Genomic DNA, 13,847 nt, shown 5'->3' with positions numbered 1-13,847 from the left:
TGTGACTTGAACAGAATCACTAAGATATCATAATGCAATATTTATAAATGAACTTGTTGGACAAGAAGGCTAGAGATAACATAGGAAAGAGAAAGGAGAAACTGTTTCTTGATGTTTTATCAAATGGGTCTGTCCACGTGCCATTACACCTAGCTAGGTGGGAGACTAAGCAGTTTAACACCCATGGAAAAAAGACTCAAAAAGATCTGTATAGACTAGAGTGATAGAAGGTGACTAATGAGATGCAGTTTACCAAGGAGGCATTTGGGTTTAAAACTCAGTTCTACAAGTAGTACTCTAATAAACATTCATGCAAAAAATCAAATGGGGCTTTTATTTGGCTACAAGTTCAAAATAAATTAAAAGACCAGTAAGATGGCTTCATGGTGCAATGGATAGTGCCACTGGACTTCCAGAAGACCAGTGTTGGAGCCACAGAACCAAGGCAGGTTTAGGCTGCATCAGAGAAACACAGTGCTCCGCAGCTAAAGGAAGGAGAGAGCCACTAGTCCAAGCAGTGCTGGAATGTTGTCTTCAGATCTTGACAGGGTATTTTTTAATCTGGAACAGAGAATTAGCTGGGATGAAAGAGCTACCACAAGTCAAAGGGCTACTGTGTGAAAAAGGGAATTTGAATTATTCTGTGGGCTTCTCTCAGACAAAATCAGAAGCCAAGAATGGGGGTGACAAGAGACAACTTTTCTAACTTTCAAGTGTTAGAAACAGCCAAGTAGGCTCGCCCTGCAGAGCGCACGGTCACCTCTAGAACTCAGAGCAGAGCCTGAGTCACCTGGGGTGATGGTGAAGCTGTTTCTGCACCGCTGGACTGGGAAAAGGGTAAGGCGCTTGCCTCAAGCACAAAATTTAGGGGGGAGCCAAAACAGGAATCGAGATAGATAATGTTTTCATGCCATACTTGAAGAAATCAAAACTAATACAAAAAATCCATGATAAATAAGATATCAAAACAGTAAATAAAGGTGGAATCAGTATTACTTATTTTCGTTTGGCCTCGGGGTCCAGGAATGCTGGGCAGAGCGCTGCTACGGAAGGAGGCTGAGTTAGATGAGGCCAAGTTGGACCAGATCAAGTGTGGAAAGACCATGGGGTGCTCCCAACAGGTGAAACCAGCACGCTCTGTCCTTCCCTCCTGGAGTAGAGGCTCTGCAGTGTGTTTCCCAGAATTACTCAAACTTCCTTGGCCATGGGATTTTTAAAGTTTTATTTGTTGTTGTTGTTACATAAGAACTTAGTAGTGTCCTGCAGAGCAGGCTTCTTAGGAACAGTCATTTGTAAACAGTGGACACCATTCATTCATTCATTCATTCATTCACCTACCTGTTTTCCTGTTTAAAACATGTACCGAGCATGTGTTTTGGGCCAGAAAGTGGACCTGTGTTGAGGAGAAGCCCAGGTCATGCCCTGAGAAGTTTACAACCTTTGGAGAAGACGGACACGCTGATAGTGCATGCTGAGGAAAGGGACTGTGGAATGCTCCCCGAGGACAGAGGAAGCACCCCGACTCTAGAGCACTGGGCATCCCTGGGGGCATCAGAATGAGTGTGCAGGCAGGTCAGAGGCTGTGGGCATTCCAGGAAGAGTAACCACAAGGGCAGAGGGTTGGAGGTGGAAACAATATCACGTGTTCAGGAAATACCAGTGGCCTCTGCCGAGGAAGGGCAAGGGGGTGAAGCGGATGGGGAATAAAGCATGAAGGTGTGGAAAGCCAGTTTAAGGAATGTGGCCGTGGGAAGCTGTTGTCCTGACTGCGGATGATTTCTGCACTTTGCTGGGTCTGGGCGTGGGGCCTCAGGCACCCCTCATGGAGCCAGAGCTCCTTCTGGCTGAACTGCAGTGCTCATCCCCATTCACTTGCCTTGATGATGATTCATTTCTAAAAACCCTCCATGGACCCAGGACAATGCTTGTTTCAAAACAGTCTCACGTGCTGTTGGTTTCATACTGAACCCCGGGCTTACTTATCCCTCTGGCGTCTCTCTCCCACCAGGTGTATCAGGATGCACCAGCCGTGTTGCTCTCTAGTCCCACCCCCTGTGGGGTCATCTCCCCCCACAGCACCGTTCACATACCTCTGGCCCTGGAGACCCAAATTCCTGGGAAATACAGGTCCACAGTTTACATCTCGACCTTCGGAAGCCAGGACCCCCCTATGGTGAGAGCCAATTTTCAGAACTGTAGTTATTATAATCGCTGTACTTCTTGCCGGACATTGCAGCCTTCGCATGTAAGGCACTCACCATATTTGCAAATCCTCCAGTTGTCGGTAGTTCTAGAGTTTTTCATTTTCACTCTGTAGTGGTAAAATACCAGGGCTGTTACTTCAGGAATCTGTTTGTGGATACATCTAAGAGTGGTGCTTTATAGCAGTTGATTTTTCTCACACATACAGACACACTTGACTCCTCTCCAGGCCTGTTAAATCAGAATCTCTGAGGGCAGAGGGCCAGCACATCTGTATGTTTAACACCACCCTCCTCAGTTGTTCCTAGTACAGAGCTGGGTATCCCTAGCTTCTACATGTGGGCTCTAAGATTGGTTTCACTCACTGCTCACCAGATCTTTTCTTGTAGGTTATTGGATATATAACAACTATATGCTATAACATATCCTATAATTGGACTTATATCCCAAATTAACCTACTGAAAGTCTTAGTCTTTCTCCAAGCCTGGGAAGAGGGAGACATGGAAAGCCCTCTGCTGCTTGAGCTGAATCAAAGGATGAATCTTGACTCTTGAAGGAAGTTGCCCAACAGGCTGTGAATTCCTAGACATCGGGTTTACTTGGAAGCGGGGTGATGTCACATACATTTGTTTGAAGTGATTCTGATTGCTCAGAGAGTATACTAAACTAGGATTTTGCTTTTATCTCTTCTATATGAGATGCCACAGATAAGCCACCTGACTTATAAGGCAGCATCACTAAGGCAGGCCAAATGAAAGATGCCACTGTCCAGGTACCCTACTAGCCTGCACTGTGCCTGCCCTGCACAGATGCAACGCATGAGAGGGTAGCTTGCTAAGCAGGCAGCACTTTATGAAAGAAAAAAAAAAAAAACCCTTCCTTGGGCAGACACAGTACCTGGCTGAGGGCACAGGGCAAGGGGAGGAGAGCAGGGCGATTTCAGTCCCCAACCTGCACAACTTTGCGCAGTGGATGGCTCTATCGTGTTGCTAGGACAGCAACAGAACTGGGACTCAGTCCAGCCACATCCAACTCCGAAGTGCCAGTCCTTAACCCCTAAGTGTTCTTGAGGCTGGAGTGCCGGGTGGCATACAGAGGACCATTATTCTGGTTTCCCCTCGGTGCACGGCTCTGGGCTGACCCAAGGAAGCACATCGTTCTTTTAAGGGAGGAGTTCCAGGTCTGATCAACATGGCCATCCCTGTGACCTCTTTTTTTTTTTTAATAAATTTATTTATTTATTTATTGGCTGTGTTGGGTCTTCATTGCTGTGCACGGGCTTTCTCTAGTTGTGGAGAATTGGGGCTACTCTTTGTTGTGGTGCAGGCTTCTCATTGCGGTGCATTCTCTTGTCGCAGAGCACAAGGTCTAGGCCTGCGGCCTTCAGTAGTGGCGGCACGTGGGCTCAGTGGTTGCTCCGAGGCATGTGGGATCTTCCAGGGCCAGGGATCGAACCTGTGTCCCCTGCATTGGCAGGCAGATTCTTAACCACTGTGCTACCAAGGAAGCCCATCCCCATGACCTTTGACCACAGAGTACCAGGGAGAAGGCATGTCAATTCCAATAAGCACCATCTTGTGTCCCTGTTTTTTTTTATAAAGGGATGCTTAAAAGCTTCTGTTTCAGTTTGATTTTAAAGGCCAACCATTTTCAGCCATTCCTGTGTTCTTTCTCTCACGTGGAACGCAGGCATGTCACTTAAGGAGCATCGGAGAAGGCCCAGTTATCTATGTACACCCGACTCAGGTTGATTTTGGCAATATCTACGTCCTGAAAGACTCCCACAGGATTCTCAACCTGTCTAACCAGTCCTTCATCCCCGCATTATTCAAAGCACGCATGGTGAGTAGATTGTGGAACTGTCACTGAAAACACAGCCTAGCCTGTATCTTATAGGCAGTGGCCTTATTTTAGCAACATGCCTTTGAAAATGATCACCAGCAGCAGAGATTTACATGGTTCAACTGCATCAAACTGTGTTATTCTCATCCCCAGGTCTTCTTTATTATAATCTTTTTGTTGATTTAGAAACACAATATGCATGTAGTTTGGTAAACAAGCAAATATATTGACTCTAATCCCAATTCAGGGAGATGCTTCAGGGATCTCCTTGCTGAACTGTTCCTGAGCCCAGCCCCGCACTTCCAGAAAACAATTTTTAAGTGTCTCTATAGCTGAAAATGCTTCTTTGGATTTTATTTGAACCCTTTTGGCTACAAATTTGTTAGTATGCTAATTTTTTTTTTTAATATTTTATTTATTTTTGACTCTGTCAGGTCTTAGCTGCAGCATGAGGGATCTTTCCTTGTGGCACACGGGCTTCCCTGGCTTCTCTCTAGTTGTGGTGTGCAGGCTCCAGAGTATGTGGGCTCTGTAGTTTGTGGCATAGGAGCTTAGTTGCCCCTTGGCATGTGGGATCTTAGTTCCCTGACCAGGGATCAAACCCGTGTCCCCTGCATTGCAGGACGGATTCTTCACCACTGGACCACCAGGGAAGTCCCTGTTAGTATGCTTATTCTATTTTTATTCTCTCTTCCTTCTGGCAGTATTTTAATGTAGTTTATAAGGAGTTAGGAAATACAACAAGATGATAATTGCCAAAAGTAGAAACTAAAGAACATGCAGAACAAAGACAGATAGGAAGATTAATATAAAATGGTTCTAGAAACAAGTCTATCTTATTTCTGTGTATTTTATAGTGACACTTAGATCTGCTAGCCTTCTATAAGCTAATTTTTTAAACAGATACCGAATTTTTTGCAGAATTTAGGAATTTCTGATCTAGTAATTGAAAGTATTCTTGATTTTACAAGAAGTTTTCTAAATTTAAATATAAAATTTAAAATAGTATCACCTTTCTCCTCTTCCCAAATTACTGACATTTGAATGAGTGCTAACCTTTGGTTTCAGTGTTTGTCAGGTATTTCTGAAAAATCGAGTGTTATTAATTTTATGAAAGTCACTATCAGAGGGAATAGGATCATAGTTTTCTACTGACTTGTGATGGCTCATCAGTCATGGGTCCCAACCAGCGGCCATTTATCATTCTTATTATGATGATGATTTGTCATCACTCCTTGTGAAGGCAGTGATTTCCTGTACGGTCACTGCTGTTTAACATGAGGTTCAGACACAAGCCCACCCTTGATCTAGTGCCTTGTTGATCTTGTATCAAGAATAATGTTTAAAGAGAAATCCTACAGAAAAGACACCTTCTCTAGTGTTTATCCAATAAGTCAGTTGGTGTGTTTGGTGGAAGCATGGGGTATTGCCTAGGAAGTGTGGTTTCCAGTCCAGTTTTGTACATGCAGAGTTCACAGTAGGTAGGAAGAGTCAGCCAGCCCATCCGGGATGATGAGGGGCGGCACAAGAGGGTCCCAGTGGGTTACAGAGGAGGGAGGTGGGCAGAAACCACAAGAATGCTTACATAGAAATACAGCAAGAATTCCCTTTCTCACTGCCTCCCCTTTCATTCTCAGATATCCCCAGATTTCACTATTTGTGGCAACTTTTGGTACATTTTAAGAAACAAAAGCACGTCAAGGATCTGTTGTTTTTTTTTTTTACTAATATAGCATGTATATTAAATGACCCAGCTGGTTGTTAAAATGGGACTTTCTCTTTTCCATAAAGGTTTTCATGATGCCATCTTTTGACTCTTTAATATCATCTTAAAAAAGCAAGCTGCAGTTCCAAGGGGACAAATGTGTGATATAAATTATCTGTTGTAGAATGTGTTCTTCCCTCCATCTTCTCTTGGAAAATTGGTGTTTATTGAGTTGATTACCTTTATAGCATAAAAGTAGTTTCAACTGTAGTTCTCATAGGTGAAAATTAAACTCCTTTCATATTTCGGCTGGGATTTTTTATGGATTTCCTAGTAAATAATATATGTGTTAATATTATAGAAGTTGAATTACGCTAACCTAGAAATTAATTACAGTGGAAAGAGATTGAAATACCATTTATTAAATTTCGACTTGATGTATAGTACTGAATCTACAAATTCATCCTTACAGAAGTCACTAAACATTAGGAAAGAGTTTCAATTAATAGCTATCTGTTCCCTAAGCCCAGCGCTCAGTATCCAGGTAAGTGGTGGTCAGATAATTGCATTTAATTTCTCACTCACTCAGAAATAAGTAGGGCCAAGGGCATAGTCTTCATTTCTTATGTTATTACTACAGATCCAGGTCTGTGAGTTCTCTTTTCTGCTGGGTGCCCTGAAAGGAGGAGTCATTCTCTCTCCTCTTTTGACTGTCAATCAAAATGTCCACTCTCCCCAGATGCGGACGCACTGTCAGCCGTCTGTCATGCTTTGCTTTGGAATGTCTGAAGTCTCAGCACCCCCTTCGGGTTTTGAATGGGCTGACTTACTGGGATTAGGCTGAGGCATTCCAAACAATAGAATTAAGTCACCTCTGGTTTGCATGGGGTAAAAAATATCAGAATATGAGAGCGGAGCGTAGAGAGGCCCTTTTAGCAAGAGTGTGTGGGCTCTGCTTGTGCACACAGTGCTCCTTCAGGAAGATGGAGTCCTTCTCTCTGGATGACAGCAGAAATAAAGGTGAGGACTCCTCGGTAGTCTCCCCGGCCCCTGGGACCCCAGCACTGGGCTGGAAGGTAAATGCCTTCTTTGCATGGGTGCCCTTTGCTAGGTGGAGCAAGTGCATTGTTCAGCACTTGTTTGGAAGCATTTGGAATTCTTTTTCTTTTACTCTTGGCTCTAATTCAACCTCAGGTACTTTTAACTTGCGTACAGGTGTCAGTGATACCTTGGGATTCAGCTGGCACTAAAACATCCTCACAGTGGCCTTTGCATCTGTGATCTGCAGGAGAGGCCCTTTGTAGTTAGATCTTTAGAGTTTCCAGGATCCAGGAAGCAGTAATTCTGATGTCTCATTCAAGCATGGTTCTTTTTAAACATTTCCTTGGTCATTTGCCATAGAAACACACAGTGACGTGGCATCAAGGGAATCATCAGGCTTTCACATCTCCTTCTGATCCTAAGTCGTTGGGTTATTTCCTTGTGTAAGTAGGGACCCCCCTTTCTATATTTACTTATTTGTATGCCTGTCTCCTTCAAATGACAAGGGTCTCTGCTTTGAATTCCCAGCACATGTTTGTTTAAATCAAGCTTATTGATTGTATTGTGCAAATATTTTACTGCCTGAATTATGTATATGATTAAGTTTCTGATATAATTTTATCAAAATCTCCCACTTTTCCATTTTTCCTTGTAATTATGTCAATTTTTGCTCCATATATTTCAAAGCTATGTTGGTAGGTGCGTACAAATTCATGACTTAAATATCTCAATATACCTCATATTATTCCTTTTTTCATAATAAGTTGTCCATTTTAGCCCTTTCCTATGCTTTTTGACTTAAATTCTATTTTGTCTGATAGAGATAATGCTACATCAGCTTTCTTTTAGTTAGCATTTGCCTGGTATATCTTTTTCATTCCCTTATTTTCAGGATTTTTGGTACTTATTGGTTTGTTTTGTGTGCTGATTTGTTTAGACTCTTAAACACCACATGACTGAATTTTTTAAAAACTAATGATAGACTCTGTCTTTTAATTGACAAGTATATTAGTTTTCTATTGCTGCTGTAACAAATTTGTTATCTTACAGTTCTGAAGGTCAGTAGTCTAAAATGTGTTTATAAGGCTGTGTTGCCTTTTTGAGACTCTGGAGGAGAATCTACTTCCTTGCTTTTCCAGCTTCTGGAAGCCACCTGCATTCCTTAGCTCATGGCTCCTTCCTCCACCTTCAAAGCCAGCAGCAGCATAGCATCTTTGCTCTCTGACCTCTGTTTCCATTCTTACTTCTTCTCTATGACCCTGTTGCCTCTTTCTTATAAGGAACTTTGTGGTTACATTGGGACCACACCAATAATTCAGGATAATCTCTTCATCTCAAGATCCTTAATCACATCTGAAAGTCCCTTTTGACATGTGAAGCAACATATTCACAGATATCAGGGATTAGGATATGGATATCTTTGGAGGGCCATTATTCAACCAACCATACCAAGACTAACCTTTTAGAATTTATTGTGATTATTGAAATATATGGACTTACTTCTCCCATGTCATTTCCTATATACTATACTGTTTTCTTCTTTATTTTTCTCCTTTTCTGCTTTGTATTGGATTGATAAATTTTCTCCAAGCCACCCTCCAACCACTGCTACCTTACATACATTTTTCCTGTACTTGTTTGGAGTCTATAGATTTTATTTATTTTATTTCTTTAATTTAAGTAGTTATATTTATATTGTTAAAAAATAAATGTTATCTTTTTCTAACAATAATGAAAGAATTCAGTGTCTTGGTCCTCCTCATGAATAAGACAGGACCTTATCACACATCTGTTATCTCTTAGCCATTCTTCACACCTATCATTTTTAATTATTGTGTAGAATTTTGGATCTTCTCTTCTTTCCACAGAATTGCTGAATTTTGTCATTCGATAATTAACTGTTCACTAGTTATCAAAATAGTTTGTTAATTTTTCTTTATTCTTTTACTTCTTGTATCTCTCTGCTTCCTTCTTAGTTTGTATTTCTTCTTGCTAAATTATATCCCTCTAAGTTCTTTGCTACAGGTCTCATAGTTTATGTATGTTTGACTATATCTTGATTTCACCTTCAGTCTTGCATGGTAATTTAGCTGAGTATAAGAATCTATTTGACAGGTTTTTTTTTCCCTTTGTACATTGATCTCTGGCATCAATTGTTGTTGATAAAATTCTGATGTTAGTCTAATTATTATTCCTTTATTGGTAATTTATTTTTCTCACTAATTGCTTTTAACACTGTGTTTTCATTTTTTATTTTGTTAAATTTCACTTTGTTGTATCTGAGGATTTGACGCTTAAAATATTGGAAAGTTTTTTGCCATCATCTCTTCAAATGTTTCTTCTATGCCAGTCTTTCTATTTCCTACTTTGAGAAAAAAATACATATGTGCATGTGCACGTACACACACACACACACACACACACATTTCTGTGCAATTCTATAAGCTTATTTTTATTTCCATCCATACCTTTTATCTCATCATCTCTCTATGGTGCCTTCTCCGTGATATGTTCCAATTTACAAAGTCTGTCTTTGCTTTTGGCAAATCTCAAGTTTATCTTATCTACTTACTTTTTAAGTTTAATTTCAGTGACTGTATTTTTCAATTCCAAGATTTATAACTGGTTATTTATAGCCACAATTCTTGATTCATATCTCCATGTTTTTGTTTCATAACCTGTGTTTTATATTTATTATCCTATCCTGCACTCCTACGAGGGTCTCGGCACATTTTCTAATCAATTTCATTTAGTCTTATTGATGCTCAAGAATGGATTCGTTAATCAGTTTTTTGAGGTTGCATTTGGAATTTTAAATGATAAATTAATCAGGTGTGGGGTATGTTTTTCTTTCATTCTCAGTGCTCTCATCTCCCTATGTAGCATTTTTTACATTTGTCTTCACTCCGAGCAAATCACTAGCCAGAATCAAGCGTTGAGCCTTTTTTCCATCGAGATGTAGATTCAGTCATCACACTGGGCAGTGGCTTGACCTGGGGCCTGTCTACATGACAGCTTCTGTTTCACCAGCACCATGTCCACCACCACGGGCACAAGCCTGTGTGTAGGCTGTAGCTTCAGGAACATCACAGCTTTGTTTAGTCTTCTTTCAAGCACAAGGAAACTCTCTTAGCTTGGGACCTTGGCCTTTATCTCTTACTTCCTGGAAGATCGTTTTGGTTTCCATTTTTCTCCCCTGAGCTTCCTTTACTGGAAGGTTATTGTTTCTGTTCCACTTTTGCCCCATATGATGTTTATCTTGTTTTTGAGTACAGCTATGCCTGGAAACCAGCATTAAATCAAAAAATAACCTACTGAATGGGAGAAAATATTCGCAGGTGATATGATTGATAAGAGATTAGTATCCAACATATATAAACAGCTCATACAACTCAGCATCAAAAAAAAAAAAAACCCAACACAATTAAAAAGTGGGCAGAAGAACTGAACAGACATTTTTTTTCAAAGAGGAAATGCGAATGGCCAACAGATGCATGAAAAGTTGCTCAACATCACTACTTATCAGTGAAATGCAAATCAAAACCACGAGTTATCACCTCACACCTGTCAGAAATGCTATCATCAAAAAGTCCCAAGTAACAAATGTTGGCAAGGATGTGGAAAAAAGGGAATCCTTGAACAGTGTTGATGCAGCCACTATGGAAAATAGTATGGAGGGTTTTTTTAAAAACTAAAATTAGAACTATCATATATCATATCATATGACCCAGCAATTCCACTCCTGGGTATACCTCCAAAAAAACCAAAACCACTAATTCAAAAAAACGCATGCACCCCAGTGTTCATAGCAGCATTATTTACAGTTGCCAAGACCTGGAAACAACTATGCCTGGCCTTTCATTTTTTGAAATATTGTCTCTTTTTTTCTGTGTGTTAGAGTAAAAGACATGTTTTAAAGCTTAAACTCATTGATTTATTGTCAGTTCTCTTAACTACTTTTTATAGTGCTTTATATGTTATCAGTGAGGACTGACAAAAGGATGATGAAATGTGTCTTCAGCTGGCGTGAGAGAGCAGAGTTCTTATGTCTTAGCTTTCATTGTGAAAACTCTATAAAATAAATTCACAGGAATAAGGAAATGAGAAGAGAATAACATTCTAGTTTATTATGGTGGGCATCTTTTCTTTTACCGCATAAAAGTCATAGCCATTCCAGAAAGGACTGTGCTCTTCCTAAGCCATACCAAGTGACTCATTCAAGTGACAAGAGGATACCAGTGGCAATGATATCAAGAGACTTCCAGAAGCAAAGGTTTGTACTTGACAGAGAGCTGTAAGCCTCTCACCCCTAGCCTCACTTGAGACCTCTTTTACTTTGGTACAGCTAAATGTGAAACTCAGAAGACAGATTCCAACAGGTCATATTGATTATAAACCCCCCTGAGAGAAGGAAAACTATTGATTTAATGTTAGGTAACATAATGGGTCAGCACCGTCCCTGAATTTAGAGCGACAGCTCTACTGATTGAATATGATTACTTCCAGTATAAGCAAGAGCCAAAATGAAAAGAGGTTTGATTTCCTTGTCACTAAAAGCTAGCCAGAAAATAAAAGAAAAATGTATTGGTTTCCTGCATGCTTTGTAAGCCTTTCCATCTTCATTCTGCCTTTTTCAGCTCTTAATTAGCTTTAGCAAATTGTTTTTGCTGATTAATTATTATTCGGGCATACAGTTAATACTTGTCACCACAGAGGGAGAGTAAGGCGAAACGTCCTTCGTATGGATCAAATGTGCTTTTTATTTTTTCAAGTTCTACTTTCCCTCCTCCATACAAATCTATAACTTCTTCCCTGTTACCAGGATCATCATCAGCTCAACTGCAAGGAACCAAATGTTTGTGCCTTGCCCCCAAATTCATATATTGAAATCCTAACCCCCAATATGATGATATTAGGAGGTGAGACCTTTGGGAGGTAATTATGTCATGAGGGTAGAGTCCTCGTGAATGAGATTACTGCCCTCATAAAAGAGACCCTGGAGAGCTCTCTAACCCTCTCCATCATGTAAGGATACAATGAGGAAAATGGCTACCTGCAGCTCAGAAGAGAACTCACACCAGAACCTGACATGTTGACACTCAGATCTCAGACTACCACCCACCAGAACTGTGAGAAATACGTTTCTGTTGTGAATAAACCACCCAGTGTAGTATTCTGTTACAGCAGCCCGCACTAATACACCAACTCATGTCACTTTTAAGGGATACCTATCATTGTCATTATCAACTAAAGGACTGATTCTGCCCCTTTGTACACTGACAGTGGATGGTCATCTTCAATAATAAGCTAATACAAAATGAAATAAGCACTTTTATATAATGAGAAAAAACAACAGATGCATGGTGTAAAAGTTTGTTAATGATATGATATCCCCAACACACATACATCAAGATTATATGATGTTGATCAGGGAGCGAGTCATATTCTTCCTTAGTCCCATTTCATCTTCCCTGTCACAAGTAAAATGAAAGAGACTGGAGAGGCATGTGTAACATGACAGAGCTCTCCATAGGATGGCACTTGGGCTATCTTTTTAAATGTCGGTTGTGATGAAGTTGTATGCAGCATTGTTTCATGCTCTGGAAGAAAAAGATCCTCCTCTGGGATGTTAGGACATTAAATTGGGGTGTGTCTGGGAGGGAAGGACAACATTATCTGAGGTGGGCATGGTCATGTGTCATGCAGAGTTGTCTTACATAGGGTGGTCACTCAACAAAGAGTGGTTGAGTGTGTGAGTGCTGAAGTAGCATTCTGTGCTATCTACAGTATGGGTACTGTATTCAGACAGATCTGGAATCAATCCCTAACTCTGCATGCACTAATTCTGGGCACATTATTTAATCTTTCTGAGGCTTTGGTTCCTTCTCTTTAAATGGGACTAATAATGGCATCTAGAAGATTAAACATGATCATCTATATAGAAAGCACCTGATAAAAAATAAGCATCAGCATTCAATAAATGATAGCTTCGATTATTAATGTTGACAGACAAAAAGATCTAGGTGAAATATCTTATGGAGAGACTTAAATTTTTTATGCCACTATATCTTAAGATCTTTTATATTTTTCTTAGGTAAGAAAGAAGGAGAAACAAGGCACACTCAGGGAAGCCCCAAGGTTTCAAATTAGTCTGATCCACACAGTACAGAGCTCTATCACATGGGAGATCTAATGCTGCCTTTTCCCTTACTCTTCACTTGTTTCTATAATTTTTGACAGAGAAGCCATCTTATAAAATATAAAACATTTTTATTGATGAATCCATATGTGTTCTTGCACAACAAAGAAAAGAAGTTTCTTAGCAAATAACTTACTTTAGAAATTCCAGGTTCATTATCTTTCTAATTCTTTAGCCCCTTGGAGCTTATTTATTCATGTATTTGTACAGATGCTTCCTGGCACTGTGTAAAACATGCCTGTATGCTCAGAGCAGTCCTATTTCCTTTTATTTAACTATCATCATGCCTCGTGTTTGATCTGACACTTTTCATGTTTTTTTATTTAAAAATTTTTTTTTAATTTTTAAAAAAAATTTTAAATCACTGCCTTGAGAAGTCAGTGACTTTCAGAAAGAACATCATTGTCTTTGTTCAAAGCTACCTCCTTGTAGCCTTCAACGATTGTTGAAAAAGAATAGATACATATATATGCATAACTGAATCACTTTGCTATACACCTGAAAGTAACACAACATTGTTAATCAACTATGCTCCAATATAAAATAAAATGAAAAGATTGTTGGTGTGTATTCCTTAAGAGCTGTGTAAATTACAGATACCTGCCTTCCTCATACAATCAAACTCTGCTGGGCTTAAAATTCTCAGACTTATTTTTTCCCACAAATGGGGAAATTAAGAGGTAGGGCAGTTGCTTGACCCACAGGAACTCTCAGCATATCAAGATGAGACCAAGCACTTTCAATTCAATCTATCATTCTGAACGACTTCCCTCTAAGAACAGGGAGAAAAGCTGGGCAAAATATGAAAAATCACAAGTTTAGGGGCATGATGGAGCAACAAAGCCAATGACAAATCA

The 13,847-nt window shown here is 40.0% G+C and overlaps 1 protein-coding gene across 1 annotated transcript in view; it reads left to right on the top strand.

Annotated features, from left to right (window-relative positions):
* The window catches only part of HYDIN (HYDIN axonemal central pair apparatus protein), a 346,192-nt gene that overhangs the window by 146,060 nt on the left and 186,285 nt on the right, over positions 1-13,847 (top strand). Inside the window, exons 16-17 of the mRNA XM_057713331.1 lie at positions 2,009-2,173; positions 3,893-4,045. Of these exons, the coding sequence (XP_057569314.1) occupies positions 2,009-2,173; positions 3,893-4,045 (318 nt within the window). The remainder of the gene's footprint in view (positions 1-2,008; positions 2,174-3,892; positions 4,046-13,847) is intronic.

The sequence above is a fragment of the Hippopotamus amphibius genome, chromosome 16, assembly GCF_030028045.1.
Source record: "Hippopotamus amphibius kiboko isolate mHipAmp2 chromosome 16, mHipAmp2.hap2, whole genome shotgun sequence".
Taxonomy (NCBI): domain Eukaryota; kingdom Metazoa; phylum Chordata; class Mammalia; order Artiodactyla; family Hippopotamidae; genus Hippopotamus; species Hippopotamus amphibius.
Note: the sequence above shows the minus strand (reverse complement) of the source record. Positions and strands in the feature narration are given on the sequence as shown.